This window comes from Melitaea cinxia, chromosome 4, assembly GCF_905220565.1.
Source record: "Melitaea cinxia chromosome 4, ilMelCinx1.1, whole genome shotgun sequence".
NCBI lineage: Eukaryota > Metazoa > Arthropoda > Insecta > Lepidoptera > Nymphalidae > Melitaea > Melitaea cinxia.
Window position 1 is genome coordinate 12,605,835 of NC_059397.1, and position 22,794 is coordinate 12,628,628.

General features: G+C 33.7%; 1 protein-coding gene across 1 annotated transcript in view; it reads right to left on the reverse strand.

Annotated features, from left to right (window-relative positions):
* LOC123669909 (neurogenic protein mastermind-like) overlaps positions 1-22,489 on the reverse strand; it is a 36,240-nt gene extending 13,751 nt beyond the window's left edge. The window contains exons 1-4 of the mRNA XM_045603425.1: positions 22,400-22,489; positions 12,815-13,016; positions 9,327-9,338; positions 4,701-5,450 (exon numbers count right to left, since the gene is read on the reverse strand). Of these exons, the coding sequence (XP_045459381.1) occupies positions 4,701-5,450; positions 9,327-9,338; positions 12,815-13,016; positions 22,400-22,464 (1,029 nt within the window). The 5' untranslated portion in view covers positions 22,465-22,489. The remainder of the gene's footprint in view (positions 1-4,700; positions 5,451-9,326; positions 9,339-12,814; positions 13,017-22,399) is intronic.
* Between the last annotated feature and the right edge of the window lie 305 nt (positions 22,490-22,794).

Genomic DNA, 22,794 nt, shown 5'->3' on the forward strand with positions numbered 1-22,794 from the left:
CTTTGTGCTTAAAAATATATTCAGAATATGTTACATAATTAGGAATTTGAAACGGCGCTGCGATTTTTCGCAAGTAACATTATGTAACTACCGACAACGATTCCTTACTCGATTAAGAAATTGAAACAAATGTTGCGAAACGTGAAACGAAAAAGAATATGCTTACTAAATTATTAAAAAAAAAATAGATAGACATACGCCGAGTTGCACGAAAAGAAATTAAAATTTAAGTAGTGATTAAACTAATTTAATCGCAAGAATTGTATGAAATTCTTGTGATTAAAATTAGTTTATCTCTACTTAAATTTTAATTTTGTTTCGTGCAACTCGGCGATAGCCCTCGAACACGCACTTCGCGAGAATTAATTTTAAATACACTTAGTTTTACATATGAGACTAAATTAATAAAATTCCTAAAATTAAAAAAAAAAACGAGTGTGCTGTAGACCACACGACTGAAGTAAAACTTCTTTAGCAATAGGCCTGCACTGTGTCTTAGATAAACTAAACGTAACTGGCTATGAGGAAAAGAGAGAAAGACTCTCTTGCTCCGTTCGCCTCGCCCGACCGCATTTTTTGTAACGCTCTCGTGACGCATTCACCAGCTTACTCCCCAAGTCACGCGTGCGTAAAGAAGTTTTAAAAGTACATATTTAAAAGTTTTTTTTCATCTTCATATCACAGAAAAATTAAATGCGCAGTTTCAAGTTGTAGTCTTGAAGGTCTAACTAAAAATTAAGTTTAGTTATGTGTGTTTAATCAAGATAAATATTATTCGGGTTTATTTAATATTTTAAATATATAAAATGAAATTGTAATAGACCGATTGTAGTTTCGCACATAAGTGATATTTAATACAAACTATATTAAAATAGTAGTTCGACTCCTAAACTCGTTCCTTCGATTCTGTAGGTGTTAAAGATTACGTTCCGTGTAAGAAAACCCTAGCCCATTTTTAAATTTACGCTTCAGCCTGTAATATCCCACTACTGGGCATAGGCCTCTTTACCATGTAGGAGAAGAATCAGAGCTTAATCCACCACGCTGCTCCAATGCGGGTTGGCGGATATATTCCCTACTATAAGTAACGATCGCTATCAGGTGTACACGATAACAACCGGGACCAACGACTTAACGTGCTCTCCGAGGCACGGTGGGGAGACCCACAAGGACTGCACAAACACCCAGACCACGGCAAACATCTGTATGGCCAATACAAATGTTTGTCGTGTGCGGGGATCGAACCCGCAACCGCCAGCGCAACAGGTACAATCTATGGCTGTGAGCGTTGCGCCGACGCGGCGTCTTTTTAAATTTGACTTTGTTTAAATAGTTGAGCTACTTAAGCACGGCTATACTTTACAATGAAAAACATTGTACGAGAAAAAGAATTTGTTTCCATACACGCTTCTTTAGTTGTATGCGGCAGTTCGTATAAATTCACTATATCGACGTTTTTAGGGCTTAAAAAAAATCGTATTGGACGGTTATGCAGCAGTACCTTGCCAGAATGGCTCGTATAGTAAGACCAAGTAATATTTAAAATAGGACTAGAAATTTCTTTTTCACATGAAACGTGATATTATAGCCTACAGAACCTCTTACTTGAAGAAACATAGTTAGGAGTCAAACACTCTATGCGTATTACTCGGTATGAACAAAACAATCACAAATATATTTTTTAAGTTTCGTCACTATTTCTGTATACTTAGCTGTTTTCATGTTACTAACCGACTTCAAAAAAAGAGGATGCTATAAATTCGACTTTATTTTTATGTGTTACGTTATTACTTCTTACTGGGTGGATCGATTTCGATAATTCTTTTTAAATTTGATTAAAGAAAGAATTAAAAAAAAAAAAACAGTCTAAGGTGATGCTTGTCATGTGGTCCCATTTAAATTTAATCGCGATCTGACAAGTACTTTTGAGTTATATCTAATAATGCGTATTTATTTGACTATTTTATCGTCGACCTACGTTGTATTATACCTACCTCATAACTTTTTACTTGGTGTGCCGATTTTGATGATTTTTATGTCTTTATTCGAAAGCTTGTGCTTGCCATTTGGTCCAGTTTAAATTTGATCAGTTTTTTACGTTTCAAGCAAACACAATTATATACCATAGTATTTTTTTTATTTACATCGTATATACGTTTTTAGAGGTACGAAGTACGTCTGAGAATCGGCCAACATCTATTTTTCATACCTTTAAGTTATAAGGGGGGGGGGGGATTAAGTGGGCTAATGACATATATGACAAAACAAAGTTTGCGGAGTCAGCTAGTATAATATACAGTTTTCTAATTCGTTTTATAATAATACTAGCTGACCCCGCACACGTTGTTTTGCAATAAATGCTTTGCAACCGTCTTAGCACGCAACCCCATAACTTAGAGGCATGAAAAATAAATGTTGGCCGATTCTCAGACCTACCCGATATGCACACAAAATTTCATAAAAATCGGTCCAGCCGTTCCGGAGGAGTATAAACTAACATTGTGACACGAGAATTTTATATAAGTAATAAGAATACATATTTTTATATTTCGTTATCTTACACGTGTGTAAGTTTAAATAAGTATTGTAATCATTTAGCGGTCTTTGCTATTGGGAAATTTAAATTATATTTCATTAAACTGTGTGGGCTCTAACTCGATGTCAAAAAAGAGGAATATTAAACTAATTTCATTCTGAAAATGTACGAATCAGAAACAGTCGATCGAAGTATAAAATATTAGCATAAGTCATATAAAGATTGAAACAGCAACGTATAGTTGCTTTGTAACGTAAATTGAATGGAGATACTAGTACTCTCGCTTGCCACAAAGAAGCACGTCATGTACATATTGAGGAACATTTTTAATTAAGAGTGTCGAGATAACTGTGGGTGGGACACGTGTTGACAATACAGGAAGTAATCGGACGGGAGACTACACTTTTTGTTTTGTAACATGTACTGGTGTCACCCACCGTGTACTAAATATCATACAGAGTACTTTAAACAATTAATCTATACATATAATAAAATGATAGGAAAGTCAAAACTGTACATTGAATTTTTTTTAAAGCATACTTGGGGTGTGATCTACAATCGATACCGAAGCCAAAAATATAGTTTTTAGAATTTTTGTCTGTTTGTCTGTATGTATGTCCAGGATAAACTCAAAAAGTACTGCATGGATTTATTTTAAATTTGGCACAAATATTATTAAGAAGTCTGGTCAACATATAGGCTACATATTATCACGCTATCACCTACGGGGAACGAGCAGTGAACCTTTATTTCTTCAACGCCTTCTGTAACAACGTGTAATCTAACGACGCATATTTGAATGTTGTTGTTATTATGTTAATAACCATGTCATAAGCTAGCTTCACACTAGAAATAAAGACATTCTGTAGTATATTTAGTATCAGCATTGCACCCGTGCGAAGCCGGGGCGGGTTGCTAGTAGTTCTAATATGCTAACTTATCACACTAAAACACCGAAAGTATACCTACTTTTTAATTTATAAATATTGTAGACAACAAACAATACGGTAAAAGATAGGATTTTTGACTTTATAAACCTTGTCGTTTTTATTAACAGTTAGTTTATTACTAAACGAATATTTTTTAAGAGCAAACATGTGGTTATAGCACATCTGGAATTTGCAAATCCTATTTCGGACATGTTATTGAGGTCATTCAGCGTACACATACTATTTATTATCTTAATAACACATACTTATTTAACTTTTTATTATTAGATCATCAGTTCTTTCGTCATTAGTATAATTTTGAAAGTTATCTAAACAATAACTTTACTGGAAGGTATAGCAAAAAATAAAGTTGCAGTTTGTAACGTTATTCATCGTCAAAAAATTTATATGTATTACACAGCGAACTAAGGAATCTGTTGGTTATCTGTTCAAATAACAATAGATTACAATGAAAACAATTAGTAACAGCTTAATGTTTATAAACAATTGACGGAGTATGCAAAAGACGAGTCGAAAGAAACTCTAAATAAATCCAACGACGTTCTCATTTTATATTGAATTATATGTTTTTATTTTTGTATATATCGTCAGTATATTAGTTAATTTCGTGCTCTATGCTTACTGTTAGCTAAGTTACGTTCGAAACCAAAAAAAGCCTTAACGGATTTCTTATAATTTAAAGCAATATCTGTAGAAGCAGTCGCCATAGTAGCGCTAGAGGAGGACAACAAGGATAGTCGCGTCGCGCTCGCTTCCAACCCCGTTCGTAGTCTCCGAGTGGCCGACACTCGGCAGCGCGCGCACACTGGCCCCGGTCGATACTCCACCAGACTCTAATGTTTTTTATGTCCTTTCACGTCATGAATTACACAATAAAGAAGACTTCCAATTACAAAACGCAATTTATTGCATACACTTTATGACGCAGAGAGGAAGTGTCGCGGTCTCGGTCCGGCCGATCCGTAGGACTTCTTAATATTAGTTTAATTTAATCGATTCTTACAATATCGGCGACACCCGTTCATATTTCATTTCGATTCGATTCCGATTTTGCGCGCGGCATTGAAATTATAAAAATATGAAATTTTATAGCATAAAATATGTAGTAATTTTATAATATTTGATAAGCATTATATGGTATTATAAAAGAAAGAAATTAATAATTTAAAGTGACCGACTATGTACATATTAGATTGTTATATTCGTTGACTTACTTGCAAATTGTGATGAGGTTGTGAGAGATGTAGCTGCTGTTGTTGCGACATATGTAGGTGGTCCATGGGCGGCTGGGTCGGCCGCGGCCTGTATCCTCCATACCCGCGGTACCGCCAGTCACCACCCGTCGCTTGCTGGTGCTGCTCCGCCATATGTTTAAGCGTCTGTGCCGCAGGGGACATTTCTCCTCCACCGTACGGTCGAGGTGCAGGTTCACCTTCCGGCGGTTCGTGGTTACCCATTCCCCCTCCTCCATTGACTTTCCCACCATCGAGATCGAAGTCTTTCATGAGTTCAGGGTACTCAGATATCTCGGTAATGAGGTATTCGAAGGCGTCATCACCGTCGTCCTCGCCGATGAGGTCGGCGAGGCCGGGGAAAGCGGAGGCGGCATCTCGCTCCAGAGCCGCCGCGCACTCGTCGAGGCCTACGAACTCGTCGTCGGCCACCTCCGACTTGCACTCGGCCTTGCATTCCCGCTCGCAGTCTAAGGGAGAGGGAACGCGCGGAGGTTGCGGTGGCGGCGGCGAGCCGGATGTTTTCACCGCGTTAGCGAGAGCTTTCACCGTCACATTCGTAGAGATCTGCTGCGGTTGCGAATCCGCTGCGGAGGTAGTAAATTCAAGCTGCTGTACTATTTCGACGGAGAACTTAGTTAGTCCCTCGCTTCCCCCACTTCCGGCACTGTTGTTACCGCTGCATTGAAGCTTGGCGGGTGGCTCGTAATCCCCGCAACCAAATTTTTGTTGCTGCAACAAAATATTTTTTATTACTTATTATTCTTATTACATCAAGTAAATAAGTTTTTGTTATTTATTATTGTTTAGTGTTTAATAAACTCATGCCCTTGTGTGTGATTCTAGAGTACCTATAGTTTAAAATCTTATCTTTAACTTAATATGCTGCGTATATCAGTCGAAAATCTATCTATCCTTGATCAAGTAGACTAAATTTTGGCATTATAAATATTATAAGAACAGACATCAAACATGTGAGTTACATATGTACGTATCCTAAGCAAGGTCCGCGTAAATGGGTAATATCCGGCCGTCAACGAGTTTCGACAACATACAGGAGCATAGCTGTATTATAATTGTGTTGCAATCGTTTAATTAAAACTAAAAACAGCTCTTTAAGTTAAGTAGCGATCGAACAAGCAAAGACCAACTGATAATGTAACAAAAATTGTAATTAATTCTATTCAAATACAAAAAGTCAACAGTATGGTCAAACCTTGATCGAGAGTGTAATTAGCGCAAATATTAATTCTAACTACTAAACGAGTATGGAGAGTAAACGTGCGGCCAAACGGACATCATTTACTTCCTCGTTATAGTTTTTTGGAACATTTCACTACTTACACTTCTCAGTGCAAAAACTTCACGTTCCAAAGCTTTTTTGGGATTCCACTTTTACAATTCTATTACCATAAATCCAAGGAGTTTGTATATTAAATTTTATTTTAGTAACCTAGTTAGGTGCTCCTGATGTGCTTGATATTAAAATATCGTATAATATTATCAGCATTACCAAACATCAGTTTGAAAAAATCGTACAAATGTAAAGCGAATGAAATTGCGTAGCAAATCTAGTTTTGTTATATAAAGGTAGATGCTGTCGCTATGAGTTCAAACTGTGTTGGAGAAAGGGGCTTTTGGCGCAATTTATATAATTACATCGGACTCATTTGCGATCACAATAGTATAAATAAATACTGTTATATGAAATCGATAGTTAGTTTTAAAATAAAAACAAATTGCTCGCTTTCATTTTTACTAATTTAACCGACTTCAAAAAAAGGAGAAGGTTACTCATTTCGATCGTATATATATACATATATATATAATGTATGTTTATGAACCTATTTTGATAATTCTTTTTTTGCTGGAAAGGATATATCCCTTGTTTGGAACTATGATAAGGAAACCACGATCTGATAATGGGATCCCAGAGAAATCGAGGGAAACTCTCCAAAATCCGCATAACTTTTTACTGGGTGTACCGATTTTAATGATTTTTAATTTAATCGAAAGCCGATATTTATCATGTGGTCACATTTAAATTTCATCGAGATCAGATTACAACTTTTGGAGTAATCTTTGATAATACGTATTTACTTGACTATTTTTTTGTCTACCTACGTTGTAGGTATTACTTGTTGATATAATTGAAGTCGGTTTTTTTTCGTTTGCCTGCAAACACAATTATATTCTATATCAATACGAATACGATAAGAATTATCATACTGGTCAGTACTCAGGACTTGGATTAACTAAAAAAATATAAATACTGGTTGGTCAGTGATAATAATTTGCAGTCTTCATTAGATGATTCAAGGTATCAATTAAAATAAACAGCACGAACAGTGTGCTAGATTAAGTTTTACAACAAAGATAATGACATGACCTCCTCTATGATTTTTCATTCTAGGTAATACTTGTAAAACGCGTTTGACTTACTACAAAGCTTTGCATTATTGTTGTGGTGAAATAAAAAGAGTTATCTATTTACATGTACTTTATAAAAATGAGTCGCTGAATGTGTTGCTAAGCGCAAAACTCGAGAACGGTTGGACCGATTTCACTAATTCTTTTTTTTAAATGTTCCTTGAAGTACGAGGATGGTTCTTACGGAGAGAAAAATTCTAAAAAAAAAAATTAAATTTCCTGAAAAAGTCTAAAAACAACACTTTTCTATACTCCCATACAAAAGATTTGTGATAATACTTAAAAGTCAATTTGAACTTTAATACCATACGATAAAGTTTGTGTTAGGCGATACGAAGTTCGCCGGGTCAGCTAGTAAATTAATAAATAGATATTTATTTCAATATTTACTATTACGTTAATCATTATACCAACAGTGGACTTCCTCAAAGACATATAAGTCATAGAGAAATGTCAACAATTGGAAGTGTAACTATAATATTGCAATCCACAATAACCATGACAACTGATCACGCATTGTTGTGTTGTAAGTACATGACAGTAAGATAACATACAATCATTTGCGTTAATTGCGACCTCGGTGTAGAGTAACCTTTTTAAACGTTAATTAGGTACACTATAAGTGGTTGAAACGCCGTAACGATAGAAGTTTTAAAACTCTCTCTATGTAAAATACGATTCGAAATTATTACACATTACTTTGGTTGTTATGTAGGTTATATATTTTAGGTACTGGTGTAAGATGTTGAAAATTCGTTAGAGGCGAACTATAGGAAAGTGTGCAGGCTCGGAGGTCGTCGCAGTGAGCGGCGCGAGACAATACGAGGCGACGGTTGTGCAACGAGGCAGTTTACACAACCTTACTGCGCAGCCCTACCAAACTGAAGCTAATACGCTTGACAATTACTACACTTTATTTTAGAATTTTACACAAATATGGCCGATTTATTGATTAGGTTTACATATCAATTATTCGCGATTAAAAATTGTATTTACGATTATTGGTTTGTTATGTATTTATCAAAAAAAGTTGCTAACTTACTATTAAGTTTATCAATATCAGGTTCAAATAAAAAAGAAAACCAAAGTTAATATCAATGTATAAATTTGTATAATAACTAGTACCTACTTCATTTGTATTTCAAAATGTTACTTTAATTTTTTACTGCAACTAATTAATGAAACGAAATGTTAATAACCTGTGATTTATCGATTAAATTTTGATTCAACGTCGCGTCTCGTGTGGAATACAATAGTAGCTATTAACGATAACAACAAACACGTGACAGTCAATCGTTATGAATTCTATTTCACGTTTTTCTATAAATGTTCACTTCATACATTTTTTACGTAGCTGTTAACAACAAAATCTTATAAAACTTACTAAATTTTGAATTTTTACACCTATAATAAATATTACAGTACAATAACAATCAAAACTAACTGACCCTGCAAACGTTGTTTTGCCATATATGTATATTAAATATCCCCCCCCCCCTATAACTTAGGGGTATGAAAAATTGACGTTGACCGATTCTCAGACCTACCCGATATGTTTAACATTCACACACGGTCGTATGTTCCTTAAGTAGGTTATTTAATGCCCGTGGTTTAACTATTAGCCGGCTGATATAGTTACATCTCTTTGGTTATAAATGTACCGCTGGAGCAGAAATAAAAGTCACCAACTGCAACCAACGGGTAAATCAAATACAACAATTGAGTATGTATAATAGGATTATTTTTTCTAATTCTCTGTCTGCGATACTGTTTTATCTATAATGTGATGACGAACTGAATGAAGCACGGGATGTGATGGCAGGGGTCAAGTCAATTGACATCGGGTTACATCCGGGCGCGATTCGTCGCGTCCCGCTAGCACGTGCTGCTAAAACAATTATCGTACACGACACACTATCACCTGCCTTCTGTTTGATTTATTTGTCGATGTAAATTGAAGTCCTTTTTTTTTTCGTTTGCAGCAAACAATTATTTGGCATTCAAAATACTATTTTTGATACATTATACAATGTCATTCTAGTGTCAAGAAACGAATTAGCTTTTGTTTTAGAGCTACATTCAATAGCCTAGAGCCCTAGAACATATAATTTCAATTAGCTATTTAAAAATAACTAGAGGTAAATAAAAATAAATGTCACATACGTACGACATACAAACAACGTACAACACCTGAGACTACATACAACAACAAAAGTTCAAACAATCTAAAACGCATTAAAAATAATTAATGATCTCCATTGATGCAGTATATACTATCGATTAAAGAACGTATAGGTAACATAGATTTAAAATGTTTACTAGAGTACTCGTATCTATCATTCATCATCATCATTGGCCTTAGTCCGTCTATTGCAGACGATTAAGACAGTGTCAGACAGACACTGTGTCTCATAGGACACACTTCAGGAAAACGCAGAGTTGCCTAAGCTCTGCGCCACCCTCTCGACCTCACTGGCTAGGCCCACAGGAACGACGATAGTCGACGTGTGGAGCCAGTTCGGCTGCAGGACTCTTTCGCATTTTAGAACTATGCCACGAATGCTTGACGGAGACCCCATTCCGGGCTTCAAATGAAGTTTTCCTTCTCCTGGACCCTGATGATTTTGAGCCAGGTTTATCCCTTGGTTTGCTCGGTACGCTTGGTCTTGCCGTGTGGTGTCGGTCGAGTAAAATAGCACCACCCCCTTTCTTCCCGTAGGGGTCGTAAAAGGCGACTCGTATCTAACACAATGGTTTATTGCGTTAAAACAAGTCGTCCGGTTTTGTTAGTTTCCTTATTCTTCGTAAAGATTATTACATTATGAACAAGATAATTTTATCGTTACAATAATATCGATATATACATAAGATGTAAAAAATCATTCAGTCACGTGTGACAATTTTTTACTTTTATTTCTATAATTAGGTTTAGGTATGGCGACGCGTTGGCGCAACGGTGACACCACTCGTTTGTGGCTGTTGCGCTGGCGGTTGCAGGTTCGATCAACATGCAAACATTTATATTGGCCATGCAGATGTTTGCCGTGGTCTGCGTGTTTGTGCAGTTATTGTGGGTTTCTCCAGCTAGCGTGCCTCGTTGAGCACGTTAAACCGACGGTCCCGGTTGTTATCATGTACCTACACCTGATAGCGATCGTTACTCATAGTAGAGAATATATCCGCCAATCCGCTTTGGAGCAGCATGATGGATTAAGGCGAATTTATATTTGACTGACATGTCTTGTCGTGTCGCATCGGAACAGAATCATACATTTTGTATGACAACGTTTACATTGATGTGTTGTGACATGTCGTGATGGCTTCTGATGTGTCGCAAACCGATCCCGATTCGCGTCAGATAAGCGGGTTGCAGGGGGTGCTGAAGCGGCGCCATCACGACACAGATTAATGTTTGTGTCTATACTCGATACCTAGACATATTGATCTTCGACATCCATAAAAAAAGGTCGTCGCTTCAAATTATCGTATAAATAACTGATTTTCAAATTTCTTGTTTTAAAACTTCTCTCTCTATTGATTGGGTGAATACAAAATCTCCTTCTCTTTCTTTCTTTTTTTAAGAGTTGCCAGCATTAAAAATTGAATATCTTCTTTAAAATCTAAATCAGAATCCGATGACTCTTAGAAGAACATTTCAAACGTTTGACCTTTTCTAGAGCTGCGGCTGTATTGATTTAAAATATTATCCTGATGCGTTAGAACACGACATAATAATGTAAACGCTAGCCATCATGTCATGACACGACACGACACGACACGACAGTCAAATATAAATCCGCCTTTAAGCTCTGGTCCGTCTCCTACATGGGGAAAAAGGCCTATGTCCAGCAGTGGGATATTATAGGCTAAAGCGAAGTGAATTAGGTATTACAAGGAGATACTTGCTTACATACTTTTTTTATAATCATTATTTTTATATGAGCATCTAAACTGATACTGGTACAAACTTTTAAGGTTTTGATGCTGGATAAAGGCATTTTCTTTTTTGAAGAAGAAGAAGGTTCAGAATATAATTCTGCACACTAATCTGCTAGTCAGCAGACAATGTATTTTATTAACATAATTACACATAACATTGTAAGGTTTTCATCTTTAAATAGATAATCGAATATATCGAGACACTTTTAAGCTAATTTTAGAGTTGTTGATAAGAAAGTAATTACGAACGGTAACAAACATCATTATTATTCTATTAACCTTATCAAAACGATGCGTTTATTGCGTAATATACAAAAGATGTAATATATTTATTATTATAATAATTGTTTTTGCAGGCAAACGAAGAAAAACCGACTTTAATTATATCGACAAGTAATACAACGTAGGTAGTAGACGAAAAGATTGTCAAGTAAATACGCATTATCAAAGATTACTCCAAAAGTTGTAATCAGATCTCGATGTTTTTTTTTTTTTGAAGTCGGTTAAAAATAAATACAACTTTACCGATCGATTATCGAACAATTTATTAATTAATTAAAATTATTTTAGAATCGACCTGTTTTCGCCTCTGTCTGGTCTGCAAGTCATAAATGACAACATACATACCTTTTTTTTTACTTTAATTCAAGAATTTTTGAAATAAAACTTCTTTACGCACGCTTGGATTAAGCTTGAAACTCGTGATGAGAGCGTTACGAAAAGTGTGATAGAGCGGGGCGAAAAGAAGTTGAAAGGGAGATATAAGTTAGTGAAGATAGAAAGAGAGAGAGAGAGTTACGTTCCGTTTTACTTCAGTCGTATGGTCTAACCCTCTTAAGCACACTCGTTTTTTTTTTACTGATAGTTTTATTTATTTATGTTTTTCGCAGCAAACTACTGTTTATAATAGTGAATAATTAATTCCTCGATCAATGTATTTTTAGTCGGATTATTTCAAAATTCAACATGCATCGTGAAACGTAAATCATTGTAAAAGAACTTCAGCGGCAAGGTTATATGCAATCGATCAATCGTAGTACCTACAGTATATTTTACGTAGCATTAGGGATCGGCAAGGTTGATATAATACGAAGGGAGTGTATCGGTCCAACAAAGTAAATTTAAATCTCTCACAAAATTGACATTGAAAAACAACTAACAAAATTGAGGAGTTAATTTTTTTTTTGTATAGTGTCTCAAACACTATTCTATGCACAAAAAAGGATACACGAGGTCAAGTGTCCAAGGTGACATTTAAACTAAACGCGAAACCAGTCATGTTCAAGTACGAGTTGTATCCGCGACTGGGTTTAGGGAGAATTTGCACATAATGGTCAGTATAAGTGCATTACAATTTTTCCGTTTGACCTAGCATGTATTTATGTTATCGCTATTCTGAGTTGCTGTTATAACTCATCCGATGGAATGAGACACTAGTCTTTACCTACTTACTTTCCTATCTAGTTCCTGCTGAGTTTTTTGCCGATTCTTTTAAGCAAGGTCTACTTTCCGAATCGGTGGTAACTTCATGTTAACAATAATTAATTTACTAAAGTCTAATATAATTTGTAAAAGGACACTTCAAAACTGCTTTTCAAAAGTCAACTTGAATTAAGGATTTGATTTTAATCGACAAGAACATGAAATGTAAATAAGTTAGTGATTTAATATGTAAAACATTGTAAGTATAAAGTAATGTAAGGATAGCTCACACAGCTCACATGCACGCTGCTGTGCAGATTGCTGCTGATGGCCGGTAGGTCGGGCTTGCGCTCAGTTTTCTTCGCCTGTCGCTTGGCCTTGCCCTCGAGGAAACGCTTCTGGAGTGCGCTAGTCTCGAGATTTTGTTGCTCACAGGCTCCGCTGAACGACTGGTCGAATCTTGGCACGCATTCAGACTGACGTCTTCTATACGTTTCTATTCTTCGCCTGCGATAAGAAATACTTGTATTAGTTTAAAATTTACTTATATAAATTACTAGCTGACCTGGCGAACTTCGTAACGCCTTATTATTTTTTCTCAAATATAATAATTACATATTTCAAAATAAATATAGCTAAAAGTTGGATCAAACTACACAAGGTGTGCAAATTTTATTAAAATCGGTTAAGTACTTTAGGAATCCATCGCGAACAAACAACACCACGCGTAATTTATATATATTAAAGATATTATTTCCTTATTATTTTCTTAAGAGTTTCGTTATCATCTTGTTAGAAAGATCACGCTAAAGGTACACTTAGAGGGTTATCGAACAATTTCAACGCTTTGTCTTGATTTGAACAATAACATTGTAATTAATATTATTTCATTATTACAGCCTATACAATCCACAGCTGGACATAGGCCTCCACAAGTTTACGCCAAAAATAACGTGAACTCATGTGTTTTGCCCATAGTCACCACGCTGGGCAGGCGGGTTGGTGACCGCAGGGCTGGCTTTGTCGCACCGAAGACGCTGCTGCCCGTCTTCGGCTTGTGTATTTCAAAGCCAGCAGTTGGATGGTTATCCCGCCATCAGTTGGCTTTTTCAGTTACAAGGTGATAGTGGAACTGTGTTATCCCTTAGTCGCCTCTTACGACACCCACGGGAAGAGAGGGGGTGGCTAAATTCTTTAGTACCGTAGCCACACAGTACAATATTATTTCCGACGAAATTATCACATCACAATACACGTAAACGATAGTATTTAAGTCAAAAATTCACACTAATTATTTGAAACGGTAATTCTAAATACAAAAGTTAGGCCTGCGTTAAACTTAGTTTTTCATACATAAAATGAATTAACAAAGCATTTAATTTTTGTACATATAAACAAAATTTTACAGAAAATATAACTTTCGTAATCGTAATTTTTACAATTCCTAAAAATATCACTGATTTCAATGTGGGCCTCAGTCTCTGTACTTTATATTAAGATTGCATTAAGCAAAAGCAATTTGCAGTATTGAAGAGTTCCGCTATTCAACTAAGTACTATGGTTTCCATCGCATGTTGGTCAAATTGAGTCACCCACGAGACTTTAAAAATAATTGTGATTACTAGCAAGCAGAAAAAAAACCGACTTCAATTACATCGTCAAGTAATACGTAAGTAGACGAAAAAAAAATTATCAAACGCAGTAGTCGTCACTACGATTTTCGAGGGTTCCCCTCGATTTCTCTGGAATTCCATCATCCGATCCTGGTTTCCTTATCATGGTACCACCCTTGGGATATCTCCTTTCCAACAAAAAAAAAAAATATCAAAATCGGTTAGTAAACGATGAAGTTATCGCCGAACATACATCAAATAAATAAAATTGGAGTGTCTGTTTGTACTATTAAAATAATCACTTTTTACTAAATACATATGGTATATATATCAAATGCATATTTAATTATGGTACATATACCACAATGACATTTTTTTTTAATTTTGTCCGCTTGTCTGTCTGTCTGTTTGTTCCGGCTAATCTCAGAAACGGTGAGACTGATTTTGACGGGACTTTCACTGGCAGATAGCTGGTGTAATAAGGAGTAACTTAGACTACTTTTATTTTAGAAATATTTTTATTTTGTTACTCTGCGAGCTGAACAAGATTTTTATTATAATACCACGTGGACAAAGTCGCGGGCACGCTATCGAAATATTTATATATATTCCGTCCTCCAGGTGAAGATGAGGCACATGAAGGTGCCAAATCACAGTCGGATAAATGTCGATACTCGATGTTCAGTCATCCGCAACTTGTCCAACGGCGTGGTCACCTTGAGCAAATGTTAATGCGGACACTTCGTTTAATACGATAAAAAATCACTTTTATTCGTCTGTGGTTCTGTTACAAACAGTGAAGGGTTCAAGGCTCTTTTAATTTACCTCACCTTCATATTTTTGAATAATATATTCATTTTTCATAATGCATTTTAAGTATTATGCATACCTATTTTATATAATCTTACTTATTTACGTTTTCTAGTAAAAGCACGTATTGAGATAATTATTTTATATAACGTATCTTCAAAGCAAATTTAAATTAAAATAATAATATTTATATTTTATATCGATATCATGTTATCTATTGTTTATTGAAGATGACAAATTTTTATAATCGCTAGCGAACAAGATACAGATAATGAACGTAATAAATATATACACAGCTGTTTTATGTAAGATACACAAATTGAGTCTTATATAGAAACAAAGCTTGTAGGTTCGAAATTTAAAGTACATAAAAGAAGAAATTTCGCCAAAAACAATTTATAAAAATGTAATGGCGTAAATTAACTTAAATATTTAACTTTCGCTAGCTCGTAACAATAACAATAATAGCATAGTCATTCACCGCATCATGTATAGTTAGGTAATCTTTTCGATTTGTAGACATTACATAACCAGTGAGTATCGGTGTAACGTCACTCGACGTGCCGAGCGCGATATCAACGCGCATAGCTACAACGAGGTTTTAGGATGTATACCTACATTTTATTGAGTTCGATAAGAGGCCTGTTGATTATTGAAATACTTTGTGTTTTACTGGCAAGTGATATAGTATACATAAGTGGTAGCAGCACTGATGCGTGTGTCATCATTTATTTGTTATTAGCTTAAGGGTTCTGTAACCAGGACTTCACCTTACGTTATGGTCCAGGACGACAATGTTCCTCAACTCACAAACCAACTCTATTATAGGTATTATTGTTTTCTAATTTTTACGCGAATTTCACTAATTACCTATAATGAAACAACTTTTTTGGATATTATCGTGGTTTATTAAGTTTTTTTTAAAGACAGACGTTTCGGATACTTTATATCAACTATGGTTACGGGAGGACTGACGTTTCTATTATATTACTTTCACTAATACGCTTTTATTACCGAAAACCTTTGTATTGCGAAGAAACCTACATACATCATTTCCAAAAAAGTTTATGATAAAGTCAAACCATATTTTTAAAAAAAAATATAGATTACCTACTTTATTCTGGTTCAGTTTTAACTTTTATGTAAAATTTCACTTTCTTTTTTAGAGACGAAGTATTTCAACGAACTCCTAATAATACAAATAAATAAATTATATGTTTTTTTCAACACTAAATAAGCTAAATAAATAATAAAAAATAATAATAAATACATAGACGAAACTTACGACGAATTTATCCAACTCTTGAAATATTAAAAAGGATAAAAGCTTTTTAAATATAAAAATAACAGTAATTGAATAAATAAAATAACAATAATACATATTATAATCAATTATATAAAGATAGATAGACACAGCCATATACAAGCGTTACTTTATAATAGAAGCGAACAATAAAAACAAATTACAACAGTTAGGTGTTATAAAAAAAGGGTGCATTGTTTATGAACACCCACAACCTACTTTTTTTGAGTATTCTTCAAAGTTTCGATTATTGTCAAAAAATGTTTCGGTATATTTTACATTTTTCGCGACAAAGATTTATTTAAAACAAATTGTGCCCGTTAAATAATTCGTTTCCGTCGGTTTTATTCAAGTTCTGGCAATCAGTTATAACTTATTTCGAAAAAAATATTTTCCCTACTTTTAAAGAGCAACAAACGTTGTATATAACGTTATCTGTTTGTTATTTGCCAATATTCAAGCAAATAATCTTCAATAGCGTTATGTTTATTTACAATTTAAATATGATATACCTACCTACATATTACTTAACATAAAGAACAATGGACGTAAACGCGCGAGCTAATAACCGAAAGCGAGCCGAAAGCACTTTCGATAACAAAAACAAGGGTGAATTAAAAAGTATACCCCGCAGTCCTGGCCGTCTTGATCTAATTTAATCATAGTGGAATTTTTTATTCCACTATTATGGTTAACAAGCTTATTGTCATCGTAAATTATGCCTGCATTATTAGGAAAATCTCAAGCGTGTTTGCCTATCGTTTAATGGATGAACTATATTTAAAAATTAGAAAACAAAGTAGTTTTGTTCAAAAATATTTGACACCTAATTAAAAAAAAAAACAAGAAAATATAAAAAGAAAAAAAAAAGCTAAATCATGTAAGTGAAGCCCCTAGTTAACAAAATACATAATTAAACGTTCTATAAAAACTTTCCTCATGATGTAAAATGATCACAATCAAGTTAAAATCGCTATATATGAACTAGAATAACGATCCGTTACCTCTGCCGGTCAAAAACCTGTCACAGTCAGGTTTAAGATAAGATTTTATCATTTGTCGGTAAACAACAACTAATACACGGGAGATGGTAAAAATAATAACGTGCCAACATTTATTCGCTATATAAAACACTTATTACATTTTTGATAATTGATTTGCAAATTGTAGCATTCTATTTACTATATTTTTACTTGTACTCTAATTAGTCGGATTAAGTTTAAAGTTAATCGATATTTCTATATGAGAGAGGCGACTTGTTCGTAAGTTCTAATATTAGTTTAGCTGTTATCAGTAATTTCAAGTTTAATTAAAGGACGATTTGGATACATACATTGAGATCGGGTGCACATCGGGTGCACCGCGTGCTCGGTCGCCCGCACTACGCACTCATATAAACTCGAACCCGTAGGTGTTTTTGTTTAGTTCATTGACCAGTACGACTGTCGCGCGGCGTGCGCTACGCAAACAACGCCTCTGATAAGTCCCGATTGTATGTCACGCTATGTCACCGATACGCCGAGTTCCCCAAGATCTTACTATTCACCTGCCATACATAATAATGTATATACCTATATCATACTGTACGAATAAAACTGATTCATTTTATTAGAAACCACGCACGTCACGTACATTTTGCACTAATACTTATTTCCTTAGTAAAAAAATGACGTCACTTACTATGTAAATTATTTTAACATTAAATTGAATCACTGTTTTGTAGTGAATTAATACGTATAAATATAATTATCCTTGCACGATGTATTTGTGTGCAATGTTCATAAAGAATATAAATAAGTAATGACTTGTAATATTTATAGGTAAGTAAAGAAAATAAAAATCTATCGTACGATTACATTTCATCGCTGTTTCGCATAAAACTTTCTCTGCGACACGGACGCGATACAAATACTTTAACCCTACGAAGTCCACTACAGCTCCTTACATATCAATAATATTATTTGATTATTGAATAGCTTAGAATGAATGTGAATTTCCTACATACAAACTACTTACACCTTAAATATCAAATCTATGTTTAAAGCTTATTTTGTTGCCGTCGATTATGAGATTTTTATGAAAAAATGATGTTGTTTTGAGAGTTTGTGTATCAAAATACGAGCGGTGTTTTTATCCTACAAATTTATAAATGCGAAAGTTTGTAAGGATGAATTGGCAACTGGATTCACGGACGGTGAAACCACGTCGAACATCTAGTAGCTACAATAATTTCAAAACGCCCTGACCGACTTAGATGTTTCTATCTGGTATGATCTATCGCTAGAATCCTTACATTACTTACGATATTGGTAAAATGTAAACAATATTAATTTTTTATAACATATCATTTTTTAAATAAAGTAACTGAAGTTTAGCAAATTGGATATTGTTGACATTTAAGAGCTGGGAACGTACAACACCGTATACGTAAATATACGAATTATTTTTACTACTCAAAAAACCTAACGGTGACATCTAAGAAAAAATACACAATGGGTAGGTAAAAATGATATTACGGAATTACAAAAGCAAATTTCACAAAAGTACACAATAAATTAAAAATTTATTTGAAATAATATTATTATAAGTGTTCTCGATATTAAATAGACAGATATGTACACAGATACTTGGAATGCAGAGAAATAGCTATAGAAGTGTATGCATGCAGTGACCGTTTTATACCGTTAGATTTAGCACGGGCGTAATACTGTACCTAGAACAGCTCAAATTATGTAGGTACATATCTTATCACACACTGAATATCATTGTTATACTTGATACTCTGGATTCAGCGTCATCTTTAAAGTAAATATATGAAGCACGGGTCTATGAAATATTTATTTAGTATATACCTATTAATCGCAATTTTATTTTATTTCATACATTAAAAAATATATAGATTAGGCATTTTTAATCTATTCACGTATTCAAGTATACTAAATTTGTTAAAAAAATCCTGATGTCGCTGTTTAACGAGATTTTAGTGGTTTTTTTTTTCTTTTTTCATCTCTTCCTGAGACATGCAATAGTATTTCATTGCAAGAAGAACTTCAGGAAACATTGACTACTGCGTTTAAAGAACATGGAGACAGAAAACTAACTAAGAGTTCTTTGAAGACATTAATCAAAAAGGAGCGAACTTTTTACAGTTCGTGGATAACTGCCCGAGACCTGTGGTTCCAACTAGCGTTGAATCCGAAAGGGCTTTCTCAGCGGCTGGTTATCTAACCAACAAAATAAGAAGATTCTTTGGACATTTTGTGCTTCTTATGGAGCTACTTTCAAAATAATTCGTATAATAATGACTTGTAATTTGAACTGAACAAATCATTCATTTGATTGATATATTTTGTTAATTAATCTGTAATATCTAATGGATCTAATGAGTAGCTATAGTTTTATTTAATTGATAATAATATATCAGTTTAATAATCAACTCAACTTAGTTAATAAGTTTTTTTTTTTTTTTTGACTTCTCGATGTTTTGTTTGTTATAACTATTTTATTACTAAAAGATTTTTGTTTGATATTAGAAGAGAAGAGTGTTTGTTTCTTTCATTGGTTATTTGATAAATATGTACGCCAAAGTTTACTAACTAGAAGTTTATTAAAAAACTATAGACAGATACCTACGTCAAACAATGTTTGATGCATGAGTCTATTGAAAAAATTCGTGAAAATATATCTTTATCTAATAATACTCATATTTTTTATACTTTTTTTCGTAATTTATTCAAATATTGTGATTATTTGCATAAAAAACACGCCAATCTTGTAGTATTGTTATTCATAAACTCGCAGGATCTCGCTTGAGCCCCAATTTCGCGAGATTTGCATTCCCTAGTCACTGGTATTGTGGATTTGTTTCGAAAATTATAAGTAGACATTAAAAAATTAAGAAATATTGATTTAAATGCGAATTGTTAAAAAGTTTAAGATACTCTAATTAAAATTAGGATATTCTACGAATATCTCTACGAAAATCAAAATCTATAATCTAAGCAGTGATCGGATTATTTTTAAACCAAGAATAATGGATGACTTTTGTGCAGTATTTATATATGTATATACTTATTGCTTTATAATAGTATTCTGTGTTTTAAATGTAAAGAAATTAAGTTTACATATACAAGTATCTACTCCTTATGCTTACAATAAGATGTTTGTTTGTATGTACAAATATTACATACACAGTGGTTTTTTATTCGAAATGTGCATTACCAGTGGCTTTACAGTGTCACCGGTGGGACAACTGGTGCTCAAGATAGTAACCGCTAAAGAAGAATGAGAGCCCCGCTCATAATAAGGGTCTTCTGGATTCCTCCGCCTAAATTGAACGGCATATGGATGGATACAAAGTGAATATAGAAATTCATATACATATAATTATATGTTTCTGTTACTGGTCCAAATGTACAGAAGAACAATTAAATAAAAAGTTACTCAATTCTGAAAATAATGGCTGTAATGTCATCATTAGATAATTGTATTTGCTCACAAACGACAAAACACCGATTTAAATTACACAGATAAGTAATAAAACGTAACACTTCAGCCTAATACAGTCCACTGCTGGACATAGGCCTCCACAAGTTCATCATCACAAACTCATGTGTGTTTTCAATTCAAATCAATAACTACAATACTACTATATCTCTATCTACATGTCAGGGCAGAAAAATTATATTATTTTAAAGGTAAGATTATGTTAGGTATTGTATTTTTATCACTCAAAATGTAATCTCAGAATCTATTAGTTTATTTATTATTTAAAACAATTTTTTTCAAGATTTTTTTTGCGATAATTCTAAGTTCTGATTACATACTTGATCTTTTAGATTGTTATTCATATTTAAGTTAAAGATAAATTTAATATTGTTTTAAACTAAAGATTAAAATAAAGGTTTTTATATTTCAAAAACATAAAAAATTTAATACATTGACTGTAGTCATCATAATAGCTGATTGTCACCTGCTTTTATATTACAACATTTTAATATACATAAATGTAAACTATGAAATAATAGGTACTTAGGGTATAATAGGGTAAATTAAGATTTCCATTGGAACGAAACAACTAGCTTACAATAATATTTTTTTAACTAGTGCTGATGACTGATATGTTTACTGTGGCCAAAGTACACATAAATAATTCAGTTGTCAACTTGATCATTAAAAAAATAATTCTATGCCAATATGACAGAATTTCAATTTGTTATGATATGGTCTATTGAGAAATTAGAGCCTTTCTTTTAAGAAAGATGTTGAGAAAGGTGTAGGTAATGAAATCATTCTGTGAGTCATATTACAGTGTTATTCGTAAATATTGAAATCATAATTATCAATAAGTTTAAGTTATCATCATGTAATTATATTTCTTAGAACCAGTGATGTTATGGGTGTACTATGTGTTTATGTGTAACTTTGATATAGATATGAATAGTATTGTATCTCTTCCCAATATGAAAAAGTTATGGATTTCAGGTTGTGGTTTAACAAAAAAAAGCCTGACTATTTTTTTTTCTCTGTCTGCAATAATCAATGTAACTTACAATCTCAAACACATTGATCATTCTCCCTCGTGTTTTTTCTATCCCACGTGACATTGGCATAATCGACAGTGCCCCCTGACACAACTGAAAGGCATTAAGACCAAGAATAATAATAATAATAATAATAATAATAAAAGTTTTGGATATCTAGGTACTAATTCTTTTCTACTAATTCTCTTACCTTAATTGTTAGAGCTGGACTGCGTTGGAAAGTTAGTTATTTGTTAATGTACTGTCAATATTATTCAATTTTATATTTATGATAAACCATTACTTACTTAATAATTAATATAATATATATATATATGTGTGTGTGTCTCTGTGTGTGTGTGTGTGTATGTGTGTGTATTTATTTATTTATGTTTTTTTTATATATTATTTATCGTTTTTAATGTCACCATGACTAAATAAAAACATGTTACATACTTTGCCTTTTACTGACTCACCCTGATTGAAACTTTTAAATCAAATTCATAACAGCTCAGACTTTGTAGTCCTTTGTAGTAAAAACTAAAGTTCTTATAGGATTAACAGAGTAATTGCACTATGTAAATATTAATGTTTATTATTCTTTTAACTTAAGTTTTTATGTAATATAATTGAGGCACTCACCTAAGTCGATCAACAACAGCCTGACGTTTTGGTGGAAGAATCATTTCCTCCATTGGCTGCAGCATGTTAGGTGGGTGCTGGGCGGGCGAGGCGCCGGGCAGCAAGCCACCGGCGCCACCGCCTCCCACCAGGTGCTCCACGGTGACTGCTTGACACTTTACCTCTGCCCCATGATACTGTATCACTTGTCTAAACTAAAATCCACTAAGTACTACAACGTAGTTGCGATAACACTATTAAAAAGTAGCAATTCGTCCTGAATACACTGAGTACATTTTTCATATTGACACTTGAGTCTTCAAAATACTTAATTATTTAAAATTGTTTTTAATATAATATTGACTACAACATTATTTATGAAAAGACTTAGCAGGAGTCGTAAATTGATAGAAGAT